This window comes from Protobothrops mucrosquamatus, unplaced genomic scaffold (assembly GCF_001527695.2).
Source record: "Protobothrops mucrosquamatus isolate PMUCROS unplaced genomic scaffold, P.Mucros_1.0 scaffold2078, whole genome shotgun sequence".
In the NCBI taxonomy this organism is placed as follows: Eukaryota; Metazoa; Chordata; class Lepidosauria; order Squamata; family Viperidae; genus Protobothrops; species Protobothrops mucrosquamatus.
The window spans coordinates 15,839-29,374 of record NW_015388182.1 but is presented as its reverse complement, the minus strand read 5'-3'; the positions used below and the strand labels follow the sequence as shown (position 1 = coordinate 29,374).

General features: G+C 37.5%; 1 protein-coding gene across 1 annotated transcript in view; it reads left to right on the top strand.

The window, feature by feature from the left end:
• Positions 1–13,536, top strand: part of SPEF2 (sperm flagellar 2) — a gene marked incomplete at its 3' end in the record, with an annotated part of 46,019 nt that overhangs the window by 16,835 nt on the left and 15,648 nt on the right. The window contains exons 7-10 of the mRNA XM_015824013.1: positions 1,654–1,855; positions 2,502–2,690; positions 5,638–5,825; positions 9,284–9,452. Coding sequence (XP_015679499.1) covers positions 1,654–1,855; positions 2,502–2,690; positions 5,638–5,825; positions 9,284–9,452 — 748 coding nt within the window. The remainder of the gene's footprint in view (positions 1–1,653; positions 1,856–2,501; positions 2,691–5,637; positions 5,826–9,283; positions 9,453–13,536) is intronic.

The following is a 13,536-nucleotide window of genomic DNA, read 5'->3' as shown; positions in this document are numbered from 1 at the left end:
AATTTTGCTCTGTTTTTCTGCTGGACTGTGTGGAAATAGAAACACGCTCTCATTAGCCAGACATTTTATTAATAAGCTTTTGTTTCAGTCATGTAGGTGATTAAATATGCTGTATTTGTAGTACTGTACTGACATAAATGCTGGATAGATAAGCTATCATGCATAATTTCATTTTTCACTGGGAATACTTTATATTTCTCCACACAGTTGAAATGTCAGCATATACTTCATTAATCAGCTAGTTTACTACCAATAACTTGGCCTCACCCAGCCATCTCTAATGCAATATAAACCCTGTCCTTATTAGTTTGGCATAACAAAAGTTGGACAACTATAGAAGAAGCCATAAATTGCTACTGGAGAAATGCTGATTGTCTCATGGGGGTGAAGATAGGGTAAAACCTTTCAGTTAATATTTTGGAGAGAACTGACTTCAATAGATTATGGAAAACCTTAAATCACTCTGGGGCACTTAATGGTACGAAGTGCACAGGGAAGAAATGATGTTGGAGACATTGTTAGTAACTTCATTCTTCTCCCCATGATTCTACTTATACGTAATATGGCCTGACAGTTTTATTTTTACAAAGATGTTGATCCCAAAAGTAGAGTGAGATCTCTACCAAAATATGCCGTCTTAATAGAAGAGCAGTCTTGTGATATTTAACTTGTTATCCCCAGTTTGGCACACAAAAGAGAAGATTGATGAAAGGAAGGACAGTGCCCACAAAGATCTCAAAGCTTGGGACACACAAGTTGTCTCTCTTTTACTGTTTTTCTTTTGTTTCCTATCCTCCATCAGAGAAGAAAATTAGGATAATGAGATTATGGGTTTAAAGGAATTAAATCCTCAAGTCTTAATCCAGCTTGGGACTTATTGCTTGATAGTTGCCATGGAAACTGGTTTTAGAGTTAAAGGCAAGGGTGGTTTTTTTTTTTGGTTTTTTTTGTGAGAGCTAGATGTGGGAAAGATATAAATCAGGACAGTGAAGAATGTATAGGTTTATCTCCTGTTCAAGAAGTAGCCAGGCTATTTGCAAAAAAATGGAAAGATTCCAAAGCCATCCTATTCTTGTGATATTTTGAAGTGTAGTTAGGTAGTCCTTGACTTATGACCGATCACTTGGCGATCGGTCAAAGTTACAAAAGACCCCTGCCCCCCCAACAAAATATGTACAGCCAGCTTCTTAAGTTCTGAGGCTGCCCTCCCTCCAAGATCATTTGACCGCATTTTGGGCACATGGCCAAAATGATGGCTGTTTGCGGCATTTGGCAGTCAAATGACCACAATTTACATTTTTGTCAGAAATTGGTCTTTACTTCATGTTTCCCACAAAAATCACCCATAGTGAATAATGGGCTCGCTTAACAACTGCCACAAAAAAGTAAAAATGGGCCTGGTCATGTGGTTACCTGTTTTATGACTCACAATTTAGTGACTGTAATTGCCAGACTCAGTTACAGATGTAAGTCGAGGACTATCTCTATGTGCATTGATGGTGTTGTAAATATTCTATTACAATATAAAATATAAAAGAAAAATATATAATAGTAATAATAATATAATGCAATATAAAGCAACAGATAAGAAACAGTTTCTTTCATTCTTTGTGTAAAACCTGTAACACCAGATGACCCATATTATTTTCTTAGTATGATGAGTGCGATAAAGCAGGCACAAGAACTAGCTACAGCAAAACCAGCCATTACTGACCTACTGAACACCTACTCAGATGATGAATATATTAGGAAAATTCAGAAACGTCTTGAGGAGGATACCTTTGCTCGAGAACAACGGGAGAAGAGAAGGCGAAAGATGTTAAGGGAGCAACTCATAGCTCATGAAGCACAAGAAGTGAGTTAGATACGCTGCCTTCTGATGTTTAGATGAGGCATTGATACTGTTGTAAATTAACCCGTTTGAAAAGACATGAAAAGTAAAAGCTATTATGAAACCTGCTTGGAGAATGAAGTAAATTGTAACTTTAGTAGTGAAAATAATAAGAACATTTTTTGACTTCCTGATCAGACTTAAATGTTAAACGTAGTGGTAGATTTTTTTTTAAAAAAACTAGCATAATACTAAAGCACAAAATCTCAAATTGTAAAAAACTAAAAATGAAATACAGGGCAAATTCTTCAAAATTAAAATTACAGCAACTTGCTAGATGATACTTTGATTTTATGAGTGCATCAGGACTATTGAGACTAAGAATTGCTGATGGCCAATCATCCATTTTTACTAGTACTTTTAGCAATACCTTTAATCTCTTTATCCACAAGCCCTTGAAATAAACCGAAGCTAATTAACCCGACAAGAGGTCAACTGATGATACTATGCAACTTTTTTTTCATATTTACCTGAAAGTAAACCCCTCTCAGTGACTACCCAAAGTCACCTAATAGGCTTTGTGCCTAAAGTGGGGCTACCCTCATGGTCTCCCAGTTTCCAGCCAAAGCTGTACATTATGTCACTCTTATTGGTTTCTTTACTATTTTAGGAGGCCTATAGAGAAGAGCAGCTTATCAACCGACTTATGAGACAGTCCCAGCAAGAGCGGAGAATAGCTGTTCAACTTATGCATGTGAGGCATGAGAAAGAAGTCCTGTGGCAAAACAGAATTTACAGAGAAAAGCAGTTTGAGGAAAGACGCCTCAAAGAATTTCAAGAAGCTCTTGATAGGGAGGAGGTAGATATTCATTATTGTCTTCTTTGTTACTATATTTTTCTTTTTTGCATTTCCCTCCCTAAGTGCTGGGTTTTAGCAAAACCACCAGAGAATGTGATTATGTGACCATGAGACATAGCAAATGGCCATAAATGCAGCCATGTTGCCAAGCGCCCAAAGTTCAGTCACATGACCATGGGTAGGCAACCATCAGAACTTCAAGTTCGGGTTCATAATAACGTCAAACAGTTGTAAGTTGAAGTCTTCCTCTAAACCAGTGGTTCTCAATCTGTGGGTCGCGACCCCTTTGGGGGTCGAATGACCCTTTCACAGGGGTCGCCTAAGACCATCGGAAAACACTTATTTCCGATGGTCTTAGGAACCGAGACACCGCTCCTCTATCCGTCTCTGCACGGCTTCGAGCTGGGGGCCATTGCAGCGCCGGATTCGTTTCCGTCGAGCATCTCCTAAGGGAGGCTGCGCTGCTTCGCGGCCCTTTCCATGGAGGAGGCTGAACTAAGCTCTGCCGGCGCTGTCGCCCTCTTGGCTCTCGCTCTCCCTCTCCCCGCCTGGGTGCTTCTCCAACCAGGCTGGGCGGAGCCGGCAGAGCGGCCTTCCTGCCCCCCCTCCCCGGCCAGCTGGAGCCGGGCAGGCCGGCGACCTTCGGAAGTGAAGCGCAGACAGGTGAGGTGCGCTGAGCCCCGGGCGTGGCGGGTGAGTGGGTGGCGTCGGTGCGCGCTTGGAGAGCCCTTAGGGTTGGGCGTCACCACAACATGAGGAACTGTATTAAAGGGTCGCGGCATTAGGAAGGTTGAGAGCCACTGCTCTAAACCCTTACAGTTTTATTTATTTTTAATTTTTAAACATCTCTAGCATGCATTTACTTCTATATTTCTTTGTCTTGAAGAAATGTGGGGTCCAGTATTGGTCCAATATTCCCCCCCCCCATCGTTTAGGAAGAAAAAAAGCAAACTGATTGCTTTTTAAGTTCAGTCAAGCTTATTCCCAGGAGTTGAATCTCAGCACCAGACTTTCAATATGCCTGTCTATATTAATACTACTGAACTTGCAAAAATGCCAACATTGATTTGATGGCAGCTAGAAGAGTTTTCTGCAATGCAGCAATAGTAGCCCTCGCGGCTAGCCCAAAGAATGAAATATACCTAGTACGAGAAGATTGCTGGACAATGTTTATGAAGCTTGCGCTATTCTTCCATTCTTCTGGGAAAAGTTAACTTTTTCATCCTTCAAAGAGGATGAAAGATTTGATTGACAGTGTTCACCAAAGATTCACTTCCACATATACTGTAGGTAGTCCTCGACTTATGACTACAATTGAGCCCAACATTTCTGTTGTTAAGTAAGACATTTGTTAAGTGAATTTTGACCTTTCTTGCCACAGTTGTTAAGTGAATCGCTGCAGTTGATAAGTTAAGTGAATCTGGCTTCCCCATTGACTTTGTCAGAAGGTTGCAAAAGCTGATCGCATGACCTCAGGACACTGCAACTGTCATAAATATGAACCAAGTTAGTAACACGGTTCTTAAGTGAATCTGGCTTCCCCCTTGATTTTGCTTGTCAAAAGGTTGCAAAATGTGATTATGTGACTTTGGGACACAGCAAGGGTCATATGTATGCCAAGCATCTGAATTGTGATCACATGATCATGGGGTTGGTACAAAGGTTATAAGTGTGAAAAATGGACATAAGTCACTTTTTTCAGTGCTGTTGTAATTTTGAACGGTCACTAAATGAACTGTTGTAAGTTGAGGTCTACCTGTATGTAGTTGTAATAAAGTGTAGCCCCTTATAAATGGTCCTTTTGAGGCCACCAGAACTTTACTTTGAAATGATAGGAACATCCACTAGAGGCCACAATTCCCTTGTGTGCCAGAGAGACTTATATACATAGGAAGCTATAGAATCAGAAGGAAGTGTCCTCATTTAGTCCTTACATTTATGCATATTTGAAGAGGTCAAATCAAAGCATTAACAGAATAACAGTTGACTGATCATCATGCTCTTCTGTCACCTGATATAGTTAGCAGAATTCTAACTTTAGTAACAGTGGAATAAATGGGTTAACATACTGGTTGAACAATGTATTTCATGAAAGGGAGATGATTAGTGGACGAAAATGGAGGAAAGTCCAATCAAAGAACATTTTGAGGCTTGCCTGCTCCAGTCCTTTCAGAGGATGAAAATAGTTCATACCTGCCTTTGCGCAGGCACATTGGTTTGCAAGATACAAATTTGATAGTATGTCCCTCTTCTCCAAATTCTTTATGTTCATGCAAATCTGATGGACTGCACTGATTGCTTTCCTTGCTGTTACAAAATAGAACAAATAATGCCTGACTGGATTCTTAAAGAGATCTACGGCTGAGGATCTGACTTGCATCATAGCTATTAAGTGAACAAAAATGCTTATAGTGGACATCCGTGGCAGATGCAGATGTGCACCATGATGTTGCACACATATGTATAAGGAGCAAAGCTTATGTTGCAACACTCGTGTTGATACTCTTCATATCATCAGATTCTGAAGATGCTCCAATACTTATTCAAATGTTGCAGGTGTTCAGTGGATATTAAATTAATACCAGTGTTTAATCTGGAGCTGATATAATCCATTTCTGAACTGGAATTTTTTGCTAAGGGTGTGCAGTGTTTGGATGTTTGGATTTAATTCCAAAAAGACGGTGAGGCACAAACATAGTATGTGTCTGCATTCTCTAAAACATTGGTATTCTATCCCAGAATCCTTTTTCAACTCTCGCATGATCCTAAGAAAAGGTATTGCTGGTCTCTAAATCCTTGACTTCTCAAGGTGACATTCCTTCACGAGACCATTTATATAAGATTGTATGTATGTGTACTATTAATAATGACCGCAAGGTTTAGATAATTTCACTTCTTGTCTTATCAATTTGAGGAAATTGACCATTTTTCTCCCATCTCCTTTTAGGCCCTTGCAAAACAAGAAAAAATTGAACTCGCAGAACAGGCCCTTAGAGAAAAACAACTGCATGCAAAACTTGCTGCTGAAAGAGCTGAGGCTCGCTATAAGAATCATTATGAAATTTGCTGGGAAGTAGTTGAACAAATCATTGATTTAGCAACTAAAATAGGAGAATATAGAACACTGACAAATAAGTAAGTCCCTTATATATACAATTTTGTTTTTTGTTTGTTTTGTTTTTGCATTGCCTTTTGGCTATGTTGGGAAAAGTGAGCAAAGTTACAGAAATATAATAATAATAATAATAATAATAATAATAATAATAATAATAATAATAATAATAATAATAATAATAATAATAATAATAATAATAATAATAATAATAATAAAGTTGGAAGGACCTTGGAGGTCATCGAGTCCAACCCCCTGCCCAGGCAGGAACCCTACACCATTTCAGACAAACGGCTGTCCAGTCTCTTCTTAAAAACTTCCAGTGTTGGAGCATTCACCACTTCTAGAGGCAGGTTGTTCCATTGGTTAATTGTTCTAACTGTCAGGAAGTTTCTCCTTAGTTCTAGGTTGCTTCTCTCCTTGATCAGTTTCCACCCATTGCTTCTCGTCCTGCCTTCAGGCACCTTGGAGAATAGCTTGACTCCCTCTTCTTTGTGGCAGCCCCTGAGATATTGGAACACTGCTATCATGTCCCCCCTCATCCTTCTCTTCGTTAAACTAGACATACCCAATTCCAGCAACCGTTCCTTATATGTTTTAGCCTCCAGTCCCCTAATCATCTTTGTTGCTCTTCAATTAGTTCGCTTCAATTTGATCCTCAGGCGTGTAGATGAGAAAACAGCAATGAAGCCTGAGTAAAATTTGGGCTTGAGAACTCAATATATAGGAACAATTGCTGAGATCTGTTGAGATGTCCTCTTCAACCTACCCAGTGTGAGCTCACCATGTGGAGATTTAAGAAAAACCAAATTCAGATGAATCCACTAATTATAAAGAGTCTTTTTGTCCTGGCATCAAGGTGAAATCCTCCTTAGTTTACTTTTATTTCATCACCTTGTAAAAATCTAGTGATTGATCCAAATTTGGGACGAGGGAAAGCAGTTGTGCCTCATAGTTTTCTTTAGGTTGTTTCTGTTGATATTAGTTATTATAATCCACTCTAACAGACTGCTATCAACTGAGTTATAAACATTTAATTAAATAAGCTATAGGAAAGTTAAAGAATGAACTCTAACCTGAGTTTCCTTTGGATGGTACCCATTAGAGTGGTTAATGCCATTTCCCAGCATTTCCTCCCACCAAAATGGGTATTGTATGTACATTTACCTGCAGCTCCATATAAGTTACATAACTTAAAGCAATGCTTCTCAGCCTTGGTCACTGTGGAACTTTGGCTGCTTGAAAAAGCATGCTGGATGGGGAATTCTGGGATATCTTCAAGTGGCCAAGACAGAGAAACACACTGCCTTAAAAATATCTACCATACAGATTTTTTCAAAATATTTTTGTGCTATCTATCAGTTAGAAAAGTTGGGAATGAGTTATTTCTTAAATTATGCAATTAATGCTCAGTATAACATTAGTCAACAATACCAGACAAGAATAATACCAAAGAACATTTAGTTGTATAGTTGTTTTTGTGATAAGACTATTGTATATATGTATACACACACACACACACACACATCTACTGTTAGATGTTATGCTGAGATATACTCAACAATCTAATGCATTATTTCAAATAATCACAAACTGTATACTCTTAGTAAAATAAAAATAATTCCAGATAAGCCCATCTGTTTTTTTGTCATTTTATTGATCAAATATTTCTGATCAAATTCCCCCCATACACATATTCAGAATAGTGTCCAGAATAATTTTCTTAAGTGAAAAATATTAAAATAAAACCTTGTCAGATAGTACCCATGTTCATTCTAAAATGAAATCCCAGATCTGTTTGACTAATTGAGCTTAATTTGGATTGATCCAAATTTAGCAGTTGCTTCTTTTTGACATAATACCACTGGAAATATTCCTGGCCAGAGGAAAAAAAATGAGAGCATGGATGAACATATACAATCGTTAGCTGTCTGTTGCCTCTTCATTTTGCTTAGTATATTTATCTGGAATATTGATGCCCTGAATTTCAGAGATCCTCCAGGTAGAGTAGATTGATACACCTTGTCCCTCTAGAGGCAGATATCTTGTGCAATATCCAGATTCCTGACTTATGAACTCCAATTGAAATCAAGTTTAGACATTTTTTCTCCCAGCCAAATGTATGCAAGGTTTTTCTTTATATATGTTCATGTGTAGGTAAGTATATTATGTCTACCAAGCCATGTTCCTAAACAGAGCTGTAGTGGCACAGTGATTAGAATGTATTGCAGGCTAACTCTGTCCACAGAGCCACCAGTTCGATCCCAACCAGCTCCTTCCAAAGTCCGTAAAATGAAGGCCCAGATTGTTGGGGGCAATATGCTGACACTAAACTGCTTAGAAAGTGCTGTAAAGCACTATGAAGTGGTATATAAGTCTAAGTGCTATTGCTATTGCTAAACAGGAACAGAATAAAAAATAACAGTTAATAATTGATTAGCATTAATTGCCTATAAAAGAAGGAATCACATTTATAAATCATATCCATGTTTACATTTACCAACCATATCATATACATAATAGCAATAGCTTATACATAGACATATATTGCTCCTTAGTGTTTTACAGCACTCTCTGGGTGGTTTACAATGTCAGCATATTGCCCTTAACAATCTGGGTTCTCATTTCACCAACCTAGGAAGGATGGAAGGCTGAGTCAACCTCAGGATGAAACTCCAGGCTGTGGGCACAGTTTGCCTGCAATACTAAATTCTAACCTCTGTGCCACCAGGCTATTAACTAATCACTACGGCTATTAACTATTACTAACCACAAGCAACTTTCAGGCACAGATACAGACCAATTTACAGAAACACAGATACATACTCCTTTTATTCTTTTCAGCAGTAGCAAGAAAGAATAAAAAGTGGGTATGAAAGAGAAAGAGAAACAAAACTGAATTGAGATTTAGGTGAGGAAGAGAGGAAGGAAAAGAACAAAAATTTTGTTTATGCACTGTAAAAAAGCTTTACAATTCATTAAGCAACTACCGGTAGTCTTTCCCAGGGCTTTTTTTCTCATAGAACGCCCAGAACGGAGTTCCAGCACCTTTTTTGGATGGAACCTTGTAGGGTAGGCAAGGCGGGTTGTATGACATGTATGAGTTCCGGCACCTTTTGTTTTTACAAAAAAAGCACTGGTCATTCCCAAGCTACTATTCATAAAAGATAACATATGTTTTAGCAATGATTATTTGCAATTACTTCAATTTCCTGCCCATTTGTTTGTTTTCAACAGTTTGAATATAAAATAATATTTCAACAGCCAATTCCCAAGTTAATTGGGGTAAAAACTGATCTTCCTAATGTGTAATTGAGCCATTTTGTGTAAATGGATTTTTTTTGACAAAATTCACTGTGTCTTCCTCTTTTCAGAGTTATTTCTTATGTTCCATATTTCATGTAACCATTGATCACTTTCATTGATTAAAAGCATGTTCCCTTTATACTAAATACAATTTTGTTTTTCTTGATTTCCACAGTTTAATTCCTGCAAAGCTAATGCGTGACTGGAAGGAAATTTTCTTAAAAGGAAAGCCAATTTATGAGCAAGCTGACATCAGCGATTTGCCAGCTGAGCCAACTCCAGAACAATTAATAGAACTGGACAAAATTAATTTGCTAGATGAGAAAGATTATGATGAATATAAGGTACTCCCAACTGATATGGCCTAGTGGAAGAATATATAGCTCATAAAATCATTGTTCATGAACATCACATTTGTTTTGTGATTGATGCCTAGATTTCATATTAGCATAATAAGCATTTTGGCAGAATTAAATGTACTTTATATTCTGTTTTTCTAGGATTTGGCAATGCACTGATTCATGCCACTCTGGATGATTATTTGCCACAGTCCTTTCAATTGCCCCTCATAAGCAATAACAATAATATGCAAGAGTTCTGAGGCTGTGATACTTTACTTAAATAGAAATTAAGCTGTAGTACGTTACAGTGTGCTAGAAAATGTTAATGCAAAGTAATACACAAAACCTAATGTGAAATAAACACTGTCTGTCACTGAATGAGTGGTCTTCTTTCATTGGTATTTTCTAGTACAATTCTTGTTATCTTAAGAGCAGTTCATTTCAGTATCTTTAGTTTTATAATAGGCAGTTCTCAGAATTATCATTATCTCTTTTTAGGATTCTTTGAAAAGGTAAGTATATATTTAAATATAAATTCCCTCTCTCCCATTCCATTGTCAAAGCAGACATGATTAAATAATTGAATTCTGAATATTTGCCTTTTTTGATTTCCATTCTTTATGCCTTATTTTCAGATTCCTCTATTTGCAGCTCAACTGCACTGAGAAAAAAAAAATATATTATTTGGGTTGGGTTTGGATTTTTTCTATCAGCTTGTCTGCACTATCTTCATAAATAGCCTGTATGTTTATTTTTTATCTTGTTTGGGAAACCACATTTATATGTTCTTTTTGTACCCACATCCTGAACACAAATGGTACATTTTATTTTCATCAAGTTGTAAGTTTTAGAGTCTGTGCGGTCTTTTTGAATTAACACAAAACAATTTAGCTTCTTTCTTATTTCTGAAAGTGAAGGTTATTTCTTTGTTCATACAACAAATTATATATATTTTAAAAAGATGCCCTATTTTGTTCATCAGAGTTACAGTGATAAATTCCCAAGATGCTTCTGCATTAATCTATTAGGATTACATTGCTCCACTGAAATGAATAGGTATATCATGCCTTTTATCTTCAGTGTGATCCATATATTATTTTAGAGTTGCTTTTTTCCTTCTAGTCAAGATGTCAAAGACTGAAGTTATCACTAGCATGCCGATCATCTAAGCAGGAACCACATTAGTGCTGCCTGTATTAGAAAAATGAGCAAAAAAATGTAGCAAAAAAATGAGTTCATGCTAACATGTTACAGACAGCATGCAGCCATGCCATGTGAAAGTAGCAGCTGCATCAACTACAGGTAATCCTTGACTTACGACCACAATTGAGCTCCAAATTTATGTTGGTAAGTGAAACACTTTTTAACTGAGTTTTGCCCCATTTACATTTGTTAAGTGAATCATAGCAATTGTTAAGTTAGTAACACGGGTTGGTAAGTAAATCTGGCTTCCCCATTGACTTTGCTTGTCAGAAGGTCGCAAAAGGGGATCACATGACCCCAGGACACTGCAATTTTGATCATGATCTGAATTTTGATCATGTGATCATGGGGATGCTGCAATGGTCGGTCATAAGTCACTTTTTTTCAGTACACTAAATGAACTATTGTAAGTCGAGGACTACCTGTGGTAACATATACATCTTTATGTGTAACCTATTTACACAGAAAGAAAAACTAAGGTCTGTGGACAGATAGCTTCTAAATTTCAAAACATCCTTTATTTGAAAATGTTTGAATTATTTTTCTCAATGTAACTCTTTAGTTGAGCTACCTTATCTGGCTGCAACAACCCAGGTGGCCACTAGATGACTGCACAGAATTATTGAAAAACCTGACTTTGCTTCTAATGGTCCAGATAACTGCAGCCCAGATAGTTGGCTCTACTTATAATCCATTTTTATTGATAGTGATATAAGTGCCTGATTAAATAATCATAGGCAATAAGTGTATTGGTTTCCAACAGAAAGTAGGCTTGTACATATTCTGGACAGTCAATGTGGAACAGCTTCTTTCTTTGTACTATAAACAATATATTAATGTTCTGAATAGACAAAAAATACTTTGTGCTGAAATGATCATATCATGGTCAGCTGCCACCAGTCATTTCTTGTATCAACCATTTTAAAAAACATTCTCAGCCTATAAGTTTCCATTTTTGTTCAGGTTTATAAGATTCTTCCTGTTTATTTAGCATTTTATGGAATCCATAGGATTCCATAAAAGAAAGGGGGGAATTAATGTAGTTGCAAATGTAAGGGCATTGTGCTTGTTTATTTGCAAATTTATTAAAGTGCACTTGGGGGAGGAAGACATAAAAACAGCATACCCCAAATTACAAACCATGTAATCTACAAACTTGGCAGTGTAACTGTTACTATTAGCGTGGTTGAGGAAAGGACACAGTTTGGAGAGAAAAGCATGTTTTTTTTGCGCAGGAAGATCCAAATAAAATTTCTGGTAACTTTCAGTAGAGCTCAGAAAATGTCCTATCTCAAATCCCCATAGAATCATTATCAACATCATCTCTATGGAGACACATTATTCAGCTGGATGAACTAACGGTCTGCACTGATGTAAGACAACTTCATATTCAGTATTTCTTTTCTCTGTAGAATTGTAGATAATTCATTTAAGCATAAAAATAGCACTAAAATAAAAATGTGGTTTTATGCAATTTGCAATCTTGATGCCACAGATTACTTGCTTGGAAATGTAATCTGGAAGAGTCAGAGCTTCTTTACTTCTAGTGCCAAAGTAATGGCAAAAACTGAAGAGAGATACGGCTGTGTAAAAGAGCAAACCAAGCAGTCTTTGCATTGATAATCAGTTGTATCTTTTGCAAGGCTCATGTGGCTGCTTCGCAAGCTGTTCCTGATGTCTTCACATACTTTTGCAAAACGACTGCCCAAGCTTTGCACGAGCCTTGCAGTTGCTTTAGTGGTTCAGAGTGAGATGCTTTGCTGGTGCTCTTGCACGTTCTCGAAGCACCTCTTTCAAACGCTTTTCTGAGCCCTAAAAAGTGGTTACAGATAGTCCTTAACTTACAACAGTTCATTGAGTTTGAAGTTACAACGGCCCTGAAAAAAGGGACTTATGGCTGTTTCACGTGACCATTGCAGCATCCCTGTGGTCATGTGATCAAAATTCAAGCGCTTGGCAACTGACTCATATTTATGACGGTTGCAGCGGCCCAGGGTCATGGGATCACTTTTTTTCGACCTCCTGACAAGCAAAATCAATGGGAAAGCCAGATTCACTTAACAGTCACGTTACTAATTTAACAACTGCAGTGATTCAGTTAAGAACTGTGGTCAGAAAGGTTGTAAAATGGGGCAAAACTCACTTAACAATTCTTTCACTTAGCAACAGAAATTTGGGGCTCAATTGTGGTCGTGCTCAAGGACTACCTGTACTACTAAATACATTCCAGTATTTGATACTGTATATCAAAACAATATACAGTATAATTCTTTAATATTATTTCATTAAGGAACATTAAGGAACTGTAATGCCTGGAATCAATAGAAGTTCTTCATGCCTTCTGAGCATGGTTGTTTGCTTGCAGATGTTTCATTACCCAATTATATAACATCATCAGTGCTAAAGAAGGTGCTCTCTATTTATATACAGTAGCATGAATTCCCTGGTTTTGGATTTAGCTTGGTAAATAAAATCAAGCAACCCAACTAAATCATCAAATCCAGGTTGATAAATTTGGTAAATCCAAGCTCCAAAAATCCTCGAGAATTCCTGGAAGCCCGGCATTCAGACAAATCAACCCAATAGACATCTTTGTATACAATTCAAAAGAGACAATGAAAAGCTAAGAAGGAAGCAGAAAGTCCAGAACATATTCTGTTCAGCAACCAACACCCAGATAAGCAGGGATTAACACCAGACACACAATGAAGTGAAAAACACTCTAATCAAGGAACTACCAAAAAAAAGCCATAGCCTCTTCAACACTGCAGGCAAGCTACTGTATAAAATGGAGCAAACCCCACACTCACTAGCACTGATGATGTTACCTTATTGGATAATGAAATATATGCAAGCAGACAACCAGGGTCAGAGAGCACCAAGG